We start from the raw sequence: 16,136 nt of genomic DNA on the forward strand, positions 1-16,136 counted from the left end.
ATTCCCTGGCTTGCAACCGGCGAAAGCTGGGCACCAAACGACCAACCCCCTTGTCACTTGGTAGCTGGTGTCCGGCTGAGCTTGCCACGCTGAGTCGAGGGCATCTCCCTTGTGACCAAGACCACTACCCCCACACGCTCTCAGGGTGTGTGGGAGCGCACGCAAAAGTGTGCGAAGTGGTGACTACAGCATAAGAAAGGGTGATTTTTTCAGCCAATTTCAGTGAAGTTAATCGTGTGACGCTGCGCAAATGAATCTGAACGCGAGTGCCACTTGTTTAAAATGACAGCTTGGCCATGCGAAAGGAGTATTTTGGTCACCAAAATTTAGGATCTTCTGCAGTTAATAATTTACATGTTGAAATGCAAACTAGGAATTAGTCGCTGCGAATACTCTGCAGATCACTGTGTGTGAGCGCGGTTAGGTGTGTGCGAGGAATATTGAGGGAATGTAGATTTCTTCAGCACTGTAATTATCGTCTGTGCTAGTCTTATACAAACACAAATTTAAGGATATTTGGAACATAGGTATTGAAAATAGAACCTTCCACATAATAATTCGCTGTTCTGAAAAAAAAATCAATTGTCTTCTTAATCGTGCAACTATTAAGATCTATTACTTCTCAATAAGTAAACATCGCCATGGATGAAGGGAAAGATACTTAAGCACGTGTGATATTCAGTGTTATATTCCGCTCCGTAGACGAACGTAGTACATATGCTGCTTGTATTCTCTAAATTTTTACTTCTCAGGAGCAATAAGCTTGCGCAGAAGAACACTCACACTTAGCTGAGTACGAACGTTACTTGGCCAACAATGGCGTACCTTTATCTAGTTCGACCAACTAATATTAGCTGTTACATTTAAGTACTGGGTATGATGGGAATCCTGAAACATTTTCACAGTTTTCTGGGCCAAAATTTTCTCACTGTTGCGATGTGGCGAAAGTACAACAGCCTTAATGTTTAACAGTAAAACATATATAAATGCATTAAGACACTTAAGTAATAATTAGTAATAACACTTTCACGACATCAGCGCACTCAGATATCACAGAAATGAGCACTTCTGGGCACGGAAACAGCAACAGGCAATGGTCTCCAGTTTTCTTGCCATACAGAGACGGATAGCAACTGACCTGCACAATGAAGTAACGGTAGGCATTAGTGATCCGCATCGCTATGCTGTCTCCGAGCCCACTGAAGGGTCCTTGTGGCGATGCTTGGTTTATATCGGCTAGCAGGAATGACGTCACTGTAGTCGATGATGTGAAGGCATTTGGCGGGATCTTGAAAATTGCCATGCTGCAGATTAGACTGTCTTGTTCTGCACTGTGGCACGTTTCCAGTGCAAACCTGGGCTAGTGATTAGGCGCGTGCTGGACGGCACTTTCGTCGAAGGTGTAAGGTGTATCCGGCCAGGAATGTGAAGGTCTGCACAATGAAGTAACGGTAGACCTTAGTGACCCGCATCGCTATGCTGTCTCCGAGCCCACTGAAGGGTCCTTGTGGCGATGCTTGGTTTATATCGGCTAGCAGGAATGACGTCACTGTAATCGATGATGTGAAGGCATTTGGCGGGATCTTGAAAATTGCCATGCTGCAGATTAGACTGTCTTGTTCTGCACTGTGGCACGTTTCCAGTGCAAACCTGGGCTAGTGATTAGGCGCGTGCTGGACGGCACTTTCGTCGAAGGTGTAAGGTGTATCCGGCCAGGAATGCGAAGGTCTGCACAATGAAGTAACGGTAGACCTTAGTGACCCGCATCGCTATGCTGTCTCCGAGCCCACTGAAGGGTCCTTGTGACGACGCTTGGTTTATATCGGCTGGCAGGAATGACGTCACTGTAGTCGATGATGCGAAGGCATTTGGCGGGATTTTGAAAATTGCCACGCAGCAGATAACACTGTCTTGTTCTGCGTTGTGGCACGTTTCCACTGCAATCCTGGGCTGGTGATTAGGAGCATACAGAGGGAGGAGAGGAGGGACTTTAATGGAGCAGGAGAGGTCTGCCTGGCATGCTACTCCAGGTGAGGGCGAAAGAAGAGAAGATTTGAGAAGAGGATGGTGAATAAAATGAGGAAAAGCGAAAAATAAAGGGTGAATGGTGAAATCAAACACACTCATGCACTCGCAAACACACACACACACACACACACATGATTGTCAAAGAATGTCCACCAACCCGTGTCTCTTAAAAACACTGCAAATGCTTTTGTCCTGCGCCGTCCTGTCAGAGGCCTAAAGCACTTAAAAGTGCCTTGCAATGATTGTTGAAGACTTGGCAGCGGAAGATGAAATGTGGAAGATCCTCGGGCACACCACATGTAGGGCCCAGAGGGCTACTCGATGCACCAATTTTATGTAAATAGGATTTAGTGAAGGCAATGTCCAGGTGAATTCGATGGAGGCATTTTCAATCCCATCTATCTATATTGCGTGGCATGCGGAAGTCACAAGTAGGGTCGATACGTAGAGGGGGTTTATATTGATGCTGCGGATCACACCACAAAGAGCATTGCATCTGCCAGGATTTTTTAGCTAGAAGACTCACGCCATCACTGCGATGAAATGGTATAGGTAGGAGCAATGAGGTGTCGCCATGCACCGTCGCTGCACCGTCAGCGTGAATGTTGCCCGCAAGGACACAGTGAACGGGTCACCACTGCAGCACAACACGGTGGCCAAGCTCACAGGCCTCAGAGTGGAATCTGTTAAAGTCATCGATGATCGGCTCCTGAAGGCTGCCTGATGACTTTATAGATTGTAATGCAGCACAAGAGTCACTGAAAATAACCCATGCTGCTTGTGATTATTTAAGAATGTAAGTAAATGCTGCTCGCAGAGCGGCCAGCTCAGCAGCAGTAGTCGAGGTGCGGTGATTGAGTGCCACTGAAATTGAGGTGCACGTTGATGGAACCCAGATGCCAATCGCTCATGAGACAGATGTGACAGAGCCATCAGTGTAGATGTGATGGTGCGCACTGTAGCATCCATAAATGTGTTCAAGAGCAAAATATTTAAGTGCAGGACCGAGGGTCGTTGTTCTTCTTTTGATGCCAGGAACTGTTGTCTTGATTTGCCATGCTGTGTAAGATGGGGAGGAGGTCATAACAGGGCGCTGGTAATGTGGTGGGAGAAGGCGGGAAACTTCCTCTGTGCAGTATGCTGCGAGTGGATGGTGGGGTACATATATGGGCATATGGGCATATGGGCATATGGGCATGATGTAACTCCTGGGTTAGCAGTGCTGATGCAGATAGACGTCTGCTCTCTGCTAGAGTACCCACTGTGGAGGTGTTCTTGGGAAGGCCGAGGCAGATTCTCAAGGCCTTATCTTGCACAGTTTCAAGGAGTAAGATATTTGTTTGTGAGATAACCTGAAGAGATATGAGGGAGACTGTAGCGTAGGAGGCCTTCAACCAGGGCACCATACAGCTGTAGTAATGAAGGTGTACAGTAGCCTCTTCCAGTAGTGGAGAGCATACGGAAGATAGAGGCATAAGAGCAGAGTTTGGTTTTAAGCTGCTGTACACCTGGGGACCATGACAGTGACCTGTCAAATGTCACCCCTAGAAATTTATGGCTTATGACGTATGGCATTGGGGTACCAGCAACTTTCAGTACACAGTGTGAAAGATCGCGCATCGAAATTACAACTGCTGAGCTTTTATCTGGCGACATGACGAGACCGCGCTTACTTAAAAATGCGCTTACTTCGATGCAGCCTATTGCCCTCTGTAATTGGGCATGCACAAAACGCCTGCTGCATCCAGAACGCCATATAGTACAGATGCCATCGACATAAACGGATATTTCAACTGTAGGAGGCAAGCATTCTTCCAAGCCAACAAGTGAGATATTGAAAAGGGTTGGACTTAAAATCACCGCCTGAGGAACTCCGCGAGATATTTGATGCAGAGCTGTGTCACCTTCACTTGTTGACATGAAAATCGATCTTTCGTGCAGATAGTCACACAGCCAGTTACACATCCGTCCACCAATGCCAACTGATTTTAAAGCTGAGTGAATTGCTTCATGTGTGACGTTGTCAAAGGCTCCCTTCATGTCAAGAAAAACAGCAATGATCATAGACCGCTCTGTTTTGCTGCGTTTGACACAATTTATGAGGGCAATAACGTTGTCAATGCTGCTGCGTTCATATCAGAAACCAGACATGGCTGAAGGGTAAATTCCCCTGTTCGTTAGGTCCTATGTAAGGGAGGAGTGCACCATTTTCTCCATCAGTTTTTCGACACAGCTTAGAAGCGCAATGGGACAAGTGTTTAAGTCAATTGATGGTTTTCCAGGCTTGAAGATAGGTATCACACGCGCACGCTTCCAACACGTTTCAAGTCTCGGTCTCCCAGAAGGTGTTACTGCGAGCAGCTGAACCTCGGCTTTACTTCTCAGGTGAGGAAGGGCAGTGTAGCTTACGCTGTCGGGTCCTGGGCACGATCTTTTATGTGTAGCTGCCAAAGCCACATGAAGTTCTTTCATAGTGAATGGGTCATCAAGGAGGGCAGTATTAGGTGAAGGGGTGAAACTTTGGAGAGACAATGGCACCGATATGGTTGTAAATCGAGCAGTGATCTCAGAGCAGAAAGCCTCCGCTGCATCGAGACGAGAAATATTCGCATTTACGGCTACGCAGTTAAAAGGATTTAGTGAAGCGGGCTGAGTACTGAGGCTCCGTACAATGCTCCATACCATAGAAAGACGCTTTCCGGGATCAAGCTTTGCACAAAAGGATAGCCATTCCCATCTTGCCAGCTTGTCCAAATGACGTTGAACATGTTTCTGTGAAAGCCTAGAAAAGCTGATGTCTTCTCTATAATTTGTTCTGCCTGCTCGTCTCTCTGCTCTGCGGCGAATTGCTCAAAGTCGTTCGTATTCAGCATCTACAGTTGAGTGCACTTCTGATAGAGTTGCAACCTTAGTGCTGAACATTTTAGCACGTGCTACAGCAGCAATGAAGCTTCTATAATCAAGGTTTGAGAGGTCCAGTTTTTCAACTGTATTAGCGAAAACTTCCCAAATCGTGTAGCATACCACATGCCGCTGTGAACTTAAGAAAGCACAACCAACTTCATTGTATGTAGGTAGATGATCTCTGCCATGAGATTCTATGTCGACACTCCAGGCTGGTGAAGGTGACAGATGCGCAGAAATCATCGAAATGTCAAGGGCACTGGATCTTGCACCTTGATAAAAAGTTGCCTGGCCGTTGTTGAGGAAAGTGAAATTGTTGCACTGTGCGAAATCAAATAACTGTCATCCTCTGGCTGTTGATCTGATGCTTCCCCAAGAAAAATGATGTACATTGAAGTCTCCCGTTATGATGTACGGCGCAGAGGTACTGCGTATGATATCCTGAAGGCAGTGGACGTCAAAGTTGACATGCGGGGGTATGTGCCCGACGATCACTTTGAAGGACAGGTTCATGATCTTGACAGTGGCTGCAACATATTCATTCTGTGAGTCGGCAGATATAGGTTGTGGAATGGAGGTGACGTCTTTCTGTACAGCTAAAAGAACTTTACTGATGTCAGCACCTGACATCGAGTTCAGAACAGTATAGCCACCCCTTATGTAATACCCCGCGAGGGGTCTTTAAGGTAATAAAATGAAATGAAATGAAATCAGAAATCAGACAGTTGTGAACGAAGGCTGCAGGTATTCCATTGGAAGGTGGTGGTCTTGTTACGTATGCTTTGCACGCTAGGGAGAGTAGCTGGGCAATTGACCGCTACTGCCATTGTGCGAGAAGAGGTGAGATGAAATCAAGGATTGTTAGGATGGCCTTCGCCACCGGCGAGGAGTGTGGTGTCAGGAAAGCGCGGACAGCCTCAACAAGCGAGCGCAGTAGAGAACTGGTATCGGAGTTTTGGCGAAAAGATCCTTCGCGTGGGTGGTTCCAGATTGAATACTGTGGCTGCCGTGGAGTGTTCACTTGTGTACTCGCTACGGGAGGTGGCTCAACATTTCGGCGTGGTGGAAGAGGAGGGAACTCAACCACGTCTTCAATGCACAGGTGACTAGCTTTATCTTTGTCCGGCGGTTGAGGAGCTTTCTTCCCCAGCGATGAATTTTTTCTGTGGCGAATTCCCCAGATTTGGTCTTGCTCAAGTAGAGCGGTTTTTGCTGACTTATAGTCTGTATTGGACGAGTTCTTGTACTTGTAGATGGTTTACTCCTTTTGGTAGGCAGTGCAGCGGAAAAAAGTCGCCTCATGCTGCTTACCGCAGTTCCTTTCTTCTTTCACTCCCTCCTTTATCCCTTCCCTTACAGCTCGATTTCCAGCCGAGATTTGAGACGGATACTGTGCCATTCCCTTTCCCCAACAACCAATTTCATTTCATTTCACTCCAGGGAGTATTGATAGTTAAGGAAAGGCCTCTGTACCAATCGCGGAGTCTGCGCTAGTGCCTGGGAGTGTTGCTAGCTGATGGAAAAGCCACTATTTCAGTTGATTGCGTAATACGGTGGCTAGACAATTAAACGCGTAACGGCGGCGCTTTTGGGGAATGCCGATATTTGCTGGAAGAGCCCAAGCCCTGACACCGATCACTTTTTGTTTGGTGGTGCTTGGAGTTGGTGCATTTGACTGGACTGCCAGCCACGTGCTTCGCCACGAGCTCTCCAGGTTCGAAAAGCATTCAGCGCTCATTCACTGCAGCGTTCAAGAGGGAGGCCATCATTTACGCCGAAGAAGCCAACAACTGCGCAGCAGGCCGCAAGTTCTACGTTTCTGAACGGTTGGTGCGGGAGTGGTGGAAGCAGCGAGACAGAATTTTCGACTGCGACTCCAAGCGAAGAGGTTTCTGAGGGCAGAAGTCGGGAAGCTTTCTGGAGCTGGAGGTCATGCTTGCAGCGTATGTCACCAAAATACGCGATCGGTCCCTTCCAGTGACATGCGAAATGATCACGCAACAAGCCCGGGTCTTCGCTGCGAAAGCTGGGATACTCTGAACAGACTTCAAAGCCAGTAGGGATTGGGCTTCGAAATTTATGAAGAGGGCTGGCTTCTGTCTTCGTCGGCGCACTAGTGTATGCCAGAACCTGCCTGCTGCTTACGAGGAGAAAGTTCTCTCCTTCCATAGACACTACCTTAAGCTCCACAACTCACAGCAATACCTGCTCGGCCAAATCAGCAATGCAGACCAGACTCCCGTCTACTTTGACATGACGAGCAACACAACAGTGAGCACGAAGGGAGCTCGCAAGGTTAAGCTTCTCACGACAGGAAACGAGAAATTTCGGTTCACTGTTATGCTATCATGCTTGGCAGATGGCACAAAGCTCTGACCATACATTATCTTCAAAAGAAACAGTATGCCAAAGGAAATGTTCCCGAAAGGTGTGATTGTGCGAGTGAATGAAAAAGGCTTTTAGACGGATGACTTAGTTTTTGATTGGTACCGTCGGGAGTGGCTTTTGAGGCCAAGGGCACCCCTCAAAGATCGCAATCCAAACCTCTTCGTGCTGGACTCATTTCGTGGCCACCTTACCACGAAAGTGAAGGCAGAGCTACAAAAAGAACATACAGATATGCTGGTGATTCCCGGTGATCTGATGGGGCAGCTGCAGCCGCTAGACGTTGGCATTAACAAGCCATTCAAGGACTTGCTCCTGTTCCGGCATGAGTATAACGAGTGGCTGGCGGTGGAAGGGCGGGAACTTACGCCAACAGGGCGCGTGAAGAGAGCCTCCCTGGCGGCTATGTGCAGGTGGGTATCTCCGCTTGGGCGGCCGTACCACGCGATGTCGTGGTGCGGTCATTTAGGAGGTGCAGGCTTTTTATGTAGGACGATGTGCTGTGGGACCGCAGCGGTGACGACGACGATGGCAGTTCCACTGAAGGTGACTCAAGTGAGGATGAATAGCCCATCTATGCAATAAATTTTCGTTTTTGAGCACGTCCACCGCTGTTTTTTTTTTGCACATGCGATTTGAGGGGTCGACTTACATTCGCGTTAACTTTTTTTTCGGACGTGTGATTTTGGGGGGTCGACCTACATTCGAGTCGACTTAAAATCGTGTAAATACTGTACTAAGCTGAAGGCTTCCGAAAAGAAAACACGGAAAATGCATTTTATTTCGATAAGCTGAAAAAAGTAAACTTTTCGAGCGACCGCCGTCTACAATGTGCATGCAAGCACCTGAACAGCGCACAGCAGACGATGCGGGGCGGGTATGCCCCTGTGACATCAGCGATCAGAGGTTGCCAGACTAGCAAGCAGTTCGCAGAAGAAACGTAAAAAGTTTTTTTTTTAAATTTTTCTGAATAGAATGAAATGAAACTTAAGGAAAATTTAATTTAATGTGTTGAGAATTAAATGCTATAAGCAGGGTATGCGTGAAAATAGGCTGTCATGGCCCCTTTAAGTGCATTGTCAAGCTACGCTAAATGCAAAAAAAAATGCATATTTTCAAGATTTTCCATTTTTTTGTTTGCTCACCGAGACATATGGCTCACCCCACATTTTCTATGAATTTCAGGTGGTGGCGGGGTGATAACACTCAGGATATTACAGTAGTCACAAGAAACATTCCCCTGCATTCACTAACTCCACTGGCCGGACTGCGCACAGAATCACATAACGCCTCGTCTGGCTTTCACTGGCTTTCTGCCACTCCCCTCTACAACATCAGCAAGGCCTCAGCATTTTTTTCCTAATTTCAACAGACACTGGCCTTCCAAGACAACATAGGCTCGCCAGCGGCAAAACTTCGCCCCAGTGCCCCCTACGCCCAAAGAAACACATGATGAGATGAGCACCCTATTTTTTTCTTGTCTTGTCTGGGCTTGGCTAGCTCGAAGGCGCGACCCACACTTTCAGTCCGTGCGCACGAGTGCACGTAACAAGTGCCGCCTTGTGCACCATGCCCCTTCCACACCACCTTGCCGGCATTCTAAACATATGTGCACTGGCACAGCTGTGTCTTGGCACGCTGCCAAGTTTGCCAGACGAGCCACCACCACCGGCACTCCCGTCACAACATCAACATACGGTGACGTACTGGCGCAAAGCATCTTTGCACACTGCACAGATGCCAAGATGCAGATGGCACGAAACTGAGTAATGAGCTAAGAAGAGCTAGCGCTCTGAAATTCGTTTCAACAAACCAGGTACTGCATATGCTTCGCACATGCCCGCCAGAAGTGTGCCAGAAATGGGGTACAGGCCAGTGTGGGTGCTTACGGAACCCACAAAAGCAGCCCGCGGAACAAGTTTGAGAACCCCTGCTCTAATACATCTGCAGAAATACCTACCGTATTTACACAAGTTTAAGTCAACCCATTTTTCAAAATTTGAAAATCCGAAGTAGGGGGGGGGGGGGGGTAAAATTCAAATCGAAATAAAAGCATCGAACCATAAATAAATGCGAGACAAACGAGATATCAGGCATGCTACAGTGTGGTTTCATTTTTGCTGCGTGGCTCCATCGCATTGCTCTTGGCGCTGGCCTTGAGCAGCTGCTATATCAACACGCAGAACCGGCATCCCCACCCCACACGAGGCAGCCGATGGTGGCTGTCGATCAACAGCAAACTGGCACCAGCCCACTCCAATGCCAGCGCCGGCGGCCCGATAATGCATTCGTGTTTTACTCTTAATAGGCGTTGTCCAAGTTTTTTTTTGTTTAGTTTCAGCCCCGCGCTCGGCTCTCGAGGTAATGGAAGGGCCGCTGTAGCCGACAGAACAGCTGATGTCGCTTACACAGTTTCTCTTTGGCTCTGACACATTTGACTACTGCCGGCCGCGTTTCACAAGTATTTAATGCAGCGCTTCAGCAGTCATCATTTGTGCTCCGGGTCCGGTAGGTCCGGCGCTCGTTCACGGCTATACATTCAATATCACTGTCATTCTTTATGACGAAGAAACGAACAGCGTACCCGGCCACAAATTTGACGTTCGCAACAGGTCATACAGGTGTGGCAGCTGCAGCGAGGCAAAATTTTCGGCTGTTCCACGCGATGTCTTGATGTGGCTGTTTGCGAAGTACGAGATTTCACTGCATGACGATGTTAGAACGACAATCTGTGGGACCACAGCAGCAATCATGACGGCAGCACTAGTGAAGACGATGGCGCAAGTGTGGACGAGTAGTCCAGTGACTAATACATTTTTGTTTTGGAATGTGCACACAGGCGCTCCTGTGCGCAGCAGCCGATAACGGCTGGCTGCAGGATAGTGCTATCGTGTTCTGTTATTAAAGGCCAAGCGTAAACGACTTTCAAGTTTGTTTTTTTTTTTTTTTTTCAGAAATGTGATATGTGGGGTCGACTTACATTCGAGTTGGCTTACAATCGTGCAAAGATGGTAAATTATATATAAAGACTTTGCTGCATAGCACAAAACATTTCCTTCCAGTTTTTCTAAGATTGCAATTTCTTTTGGCATTTGATAGCACACTTTATGTGAGTGTCATCAATAACAAAAACTTCAATCAACGACATTGGCTAATATAGCAGCAAGCGCCACTCACACAGCAAAAACCTTAAAAGCAATGAGCCATTTTCATAGTAAATGATACACAAGGCCTTTGCTTTGTTATATCTACTGCTACTCAGATGGGACACATAGCCTTTAGGAACACACTAAAATAAGAGTCTGTATAATGGTTCACATTTCAATTCATGCCAGTGGTGACAGTGATATGGCTCACCAGTCCTCAGGGGCCAGGGCAGAGGGATTGTCGATGACACGATAGCAGACAGTGGCACCCCGGTTGTGTCTCCGCTGGATCAGCACTGCATTCTCACGCTTGCAGCCCTGGCTCTTCTTCTCATCTGTGCTGATAAACCTAGTCAGGGGAGGCCACAGGTCAGCCACCACTGTGGCACGCCCCTCTTCACAGCACTTAGATAGAGCAAAGACTCCCTCAGCTCTGCCTGCTCCCCTCACATCATGCACAGCGCTCTACACACTCCTTCCATCATCCAGGTAGCTGGAATAACCAACCACACACAATAGATAGTGCCACCTGCAATGTCATATCCCCAGATGGGTACACAACTCCGGAATGGACGCATGGTTGAAAACAGCTCAGGCCCCAGGCATTAATGAAGAAGGCAATGTGCAAACCACAAGTAAGTACTACGTGACGACTTCACAACAGAGGAACAAGAAACAGCATTAAATGCCTCAGACTCGTTAATGTAATATGTTCTTAGCTGGCATAGTAGAAAAAAAAAATTAACACAGCACACAAAATTGAGTCATGATTACAGATGCATGTGAAATAGTAAAAATGCAAAAATTTTAATTTTTCAGAAATAGCACATCTGGATTTAGTATACTCTACAGCACATAACTAGAAAGTTTCAAGGTCTAATTCAATCTCCAACAACTAAAAAATGACATATCTGATGCCTCTGAAGAGTCAAAATGGCAATTTGGAGCTAATGCAACAGAACTTAGCTCCCGTCACTTCCCGCAACTACATCCCCAAATGCCCCAATTTTGGCCTTGTTCAAAAGCTGGCACTTTTCTCTACATCCCAGTATTACTCCCTACTGCAAAATGCTCTTGGATCATCCGCATTTCCTCATTTTCTGAGGCCTCTACGGCCTCTGAATGCCAGGCATGCATATTTAAAATGCACTTGTCCTGTCTTCAACTCATCCTGTAGTTGCCATGGAATGCTTTCAGTGTAACCAACACGTCAAACATATTCCCTCTTGAAGCCCTTTTCTCAACTGAATATTTTTGGCACAACCAGCCTTACGGAAGTTTTCATCATGTTTTTATGACGCAAGCTCAATTAATCTTATATCGTTGAATTCAGAAAGAACTAAGCTATGAAGCTATGCTATTTTTTCACGGCAGAGTCGAACATATTACCGCGAATCTTTGCAGTGTTTGTTCATTCTTCAAATCTGCCGCCATGCCACTTTATCGCTTTGTTTGTGATGCAAGACGCAACCAGATTTATCTGAATTGATCACATTCAGGCAGAGCTGATTCTACATTGTTCCAGAATGTTCTAGTAACTTTGCACGCTTTATCTCGAAAGTTTGCTATCAGCTTTAAGTGGAGCGCTGCCAACAGCAGCGGGCATTCTGTTCGACGATCCCCAAGCACGCTTCTCACTTTGCCACCACCGAGTGATCCAGTCTATTGTGGGTGCAAGTCAACCCAATAAAAGTTTTATTTTAGAAGAACTTTGTCCGTCTTCATCCCTCCTGACTGCCGTCACTACTACGTGACAATATCAAGTTCTGTGAACAATAATGTCACCAATTATGTTTTACAATTACAATCCTTTCACATAACTGAACGTTTTTATAAGATAATGTACCTCGATAACAATATAAATAGCGGAGCTCTGCATAGCAGATCACTGGCTGCAGCTTCATTTGAACCGGAACCAAAAAATATTAAGACAAAGTGTCTTAATGACCAGAAAGAAATGACCTAATTAGGCTTCAGTTTTTGCTGGTTATTGCTTATTGCAGTTATTATTTCAGAGATATACTGAAACAAGCGATGCTACTGGTAAAATCCCATAATATTTGGGGCACTAAAATTTCCTATTGGAGCACTTTGGAGCAGAGAAAAGTCAATTTTGGAGCAGTATGGAGCACTCTGGAGCAATAAAATTGATTTAGAAGCACTATGGAGCATGCAATTTTAGACTCTACTTCACAACCAATGCTAAAAAAGTTGGGCCATCGCTGGAGCCTTGACCTTGAATTAATAAATAAACAAAACAATTATTGCCGTGACTGAGATTCGAACCCGCAACGGCACTTACAGATCAGATTCACTGGCCGCTGCTCGAGAGCACAATGCTATCGCCGCAGTGGATCACGCCTCGTGTTAGACAGCGAAACAATCTCGAGCTGGGCATTGCACATAGTAGTCTTTGTCAACTTCCATTTGTGGCATGAACAGATCAGATCAGCTTAACCTCGATCAGAGCTTAAACTGAGTCTAATATCGTCGCCAGACGTGCTGACAACCCAGCAAAGCAGAACCATGAGCCAATCATGCTTTCGCACATCTACTCAGTTTAACTGTGTTAAAACCCTAACATTTTTTTTGTTTCCAAATACCTAAGGTTGACAAGCAATGTTGGGAAAGATTGAGTGTAACGTAAAGATGCGCTCTACCATTACGTTTGTCATTATTGGCACAGAGTCGCACCTTAGATATCTTCAATTCAGTTTTATGCAGAATAAATGAAGAGGAGTCACCTTTGCGAAATATGTCATACACTGTTTAGTTGAAGAGCAAGCAAACTCGCAAGCAAAGTAGAACAAATGTGCTGATGCTTTTCGTTTTTCCTTGTTACATCTGCTCCACATTCAATCGTTTCCGGTTATTCAGTAATGTCAGCCAGTTCTGTCATACTTTCTTGCACACTTGTGCTTTCCTCGGTCGAACGCTATAAGGTTCATTGCCTACATATCCTTGAGTCATGATCAGTCCCACAGCTTGCTGAAGCATCGTCTTCGAGTATTATGCCTGGTGTGCACAAAGCCTGCACTAACCCTGCATGATGTATGGCACTGGGTTTCAGATATACTGAATGTCCCCGGATGCGGTGCTTGGTTGCAAAGACGATGCAGAGGCCACAAGCCCGCGTGCAAGAATGTGCCTCGCGGTCGCCATCTTTACTGCGAATGTACTACATGAGCGTCAAAAATTTTCTGCACAGAATGCGAAAATGATGTACACGTACGCGACACAAAGCAGGAAAGAAACCCTCCATGTGAGCCCTGCACTGTTCTGTCTAGCACACACTTTGAGCTCACTGCGAGGCTACCCGATTAAGCCTGTTGCACATGCACACGCAAGCGCTCGTGATTTCTGCCACCACAGCGCAAATAACTGTTTCGAGCGGATGCAGCAGCTCAAGTGGGTAGAATGACGATGTTCCAACTAGTTGGAAATTTTTTGCCTCGCCCTGCCAAGAATTACACCATTTAGGCACGAATCTTATGGGATGGAGCAGAGCGATGCACGCTAATGCGCTTGTTGTCCTTTCCTATGCCCCACCCTCCCGGCCAATAAACAGCGAAATATTCATTCCATCTCATAGCGGGCAATAAAAGATCTGATTGTACCTTAATCGAACAACGCGGAGTGATGTGATACCATTCTGTATTGGAGCACATTTGTCAGCATCACTAGATATCGCCCGAGCTGTCTGCATCGATCACGAATGCCTTCAAGTTGAAATGAAACAGAAAAGGCAGAAAAATAGCAGAATAGAGCAGAAAAAGCTTGCCGCCAATCCTGCGCACCTGCATGGCTTTTAGCCTAAAGCGGATGGGTAGATCAAGCCTCACATCAAATTTTGTTGTCGGCCACGCTGTGAGATTTTCACAATTTGACTGTACACGAATAACCACTTACTCAGCCCAAAACTTCGAAGGCATATAGCGCAGAACCATGTCTACGCGTTGCCACCGGCCCCGTGCGGTCTTTGCCCACAAGCTGTCGCATGTCAGCGCTGGCAGATGTGATGTGCCCGTTACGTGGAAATTGCCATATGTGCCTGTGTTAACGATACCACCAAATTAAATTTGCGTCATAACTAAACACAACCTTTGATTGTTTGACTCACGCTAAGCCTAATCAGCCGGCCAGTGAGAATCACGCCGACAAAAAGTAGACAAGACACGCAGACCTAAGGAAGTTGATCGGCTTCCATCTCGACACCTGCACTGCTTGTGTTTTGTAAGCGAAAGAGAAACGGGCAGCAGCTCAAAAGTGCACGCTAAAACTTTGCTGGACTGAAAGTGGCTCATGCTTCTATGGCAAATGAGGTACATTATGCAAATCCATGTTGCGATGTCAGTTTCTATCAGTGCATTTACTGAAAACTTCAGGACATAACGAATGCCAAGAAACAGCCATGTTCATTATACAACCTTTGTCCGTAAAGTTCCAAGACTGAGTTCATTAAAACAAATGCATTTAACATTGAAATCATTTGTGCAGCACCCCTTCGAAATAGTGTCCCTTGAAGTCTATACACAGCTTCTAATGCTTCTTGAGGTCTTGGAAACAGTTGGGAAATGCTTCTTTTGGCAGAGCTGTCAGCTCCTTTGTCGTGGCGTGTTGAATGGCCTCCACGCTCCCCATCCAGCGACCTTTCAGGGCTCTCTTCACACGAGGAAACAGGAAAAAATCACATGGGGAGAGGCCAGGCGAGTATGGCGGATGGGGAAGTACAGTAATGCTGTGCTTGGCGAGAAATGTTGTCACGCTGAAAGCAATGTGCGGCCTTCCGTTATCGTGGAGAAGGTTCCATTGTCCAGATGCCCATCAGTCAGGACGACAGCATCGCAGTGCATGACGCATGTGTTGAAGCGCACGGATATAAAAATCCTGATTACCCGTCTGCCCTTGTGGGACGAACTCGTGGTGTATGACACCTTTAGCATCGAAAAAAACTATCAGCATCGTCTTTGTTTTGGTCTTCTGTCACCGCACCTTTTTCAACGCCGCAGAGCTTGTGGACCGCCATTCAGCACTCTCCCTCCTTGTTTGAGGATCGTATTGAAGACACCATGTTTCATCTTCAGAAATAACACTGTCGACGAATGCAGCATCCTTCTCTGCCTCGGAAAGCAAATCAGTACTCACTGATGCCCTTCTGGTCCTGTGTGAGGGAATGCAGCACAAGTCTGACATTCAGCTTTCACTTCCCTAAGTTCTCACGCAAAATTTGGTGGCATGTTGTCTTACTAATGTCAAGAGCATCTGATAGCATGCGGACTGTAATGGTGTGGTCTTGCTGTACAATTTCCCTGATCCGAGCCACGTTGTTTTAATTCCATGAGGTTGAAGAGCGCCCCTGCCTTGTATCGTCTTCCACCGACGTTCTCCCCGAAACGAACCTCTCGCACTCGAAAACTCTTGCCGGCAATAATGTCTCGTTGCTGTAAGCATCACGAACGAGCTCATACGCCTGTGTGGCCGTCTTGCCAAGCTTTACACAGAATTTCATGTTTACACGCTGTTCGAGGTGGACGTCCATCTCTCCACATTCGCTCACAGTAGAATGCGCAGACGACTAGTGACAACTTATTTTTCTACATGTAGTGCCATCCAGCAGCTGACACAGCAATTAAAATAAATAGCTCAGGTTAGACCGAAAAGATGGCACTATAC

The 16,136-nt window shown here is 46.6% G+C and overlaps 1 protein-coding gene across 1 annotated transcript in view; it reads right to left on the reverse strand.

Moving 5' to 3' along the window:
- LOC144103229 (parafibromin-like) overlaps positions 1-16,136 on the reverse strand; it is a 136,705-nt gene that overhangs the window by 36,110 nt on the left and 84,459 nt on the right. The window contains exon 12 of the mRNA XM_077636006.1: positions 10,675-10,812. Coding sequence (XP_077492132.1) covers positions 10,675-10,812 — 138 coding nt within the window. The remainder of the gene's footprint in view (positions 1-10,674; positions 10,813-16,136) is intronic.

Source organism: Amblyomma americanum, chromosome 9 (assembly GCF_052857255.1).
Source record: "Amblyomma americanum isolate KBUSLIRL-KWMA chromosome 9, ASM5285725v1, whole genome shotgun sequence".
Taxonomy (NCBI): domain Eukaryota; kingdom Metazoa; phylum Arthropoda; class Arachnida; order Ixodida; family Ixodidae; genus Amblyomma; species Amblyomma americanum.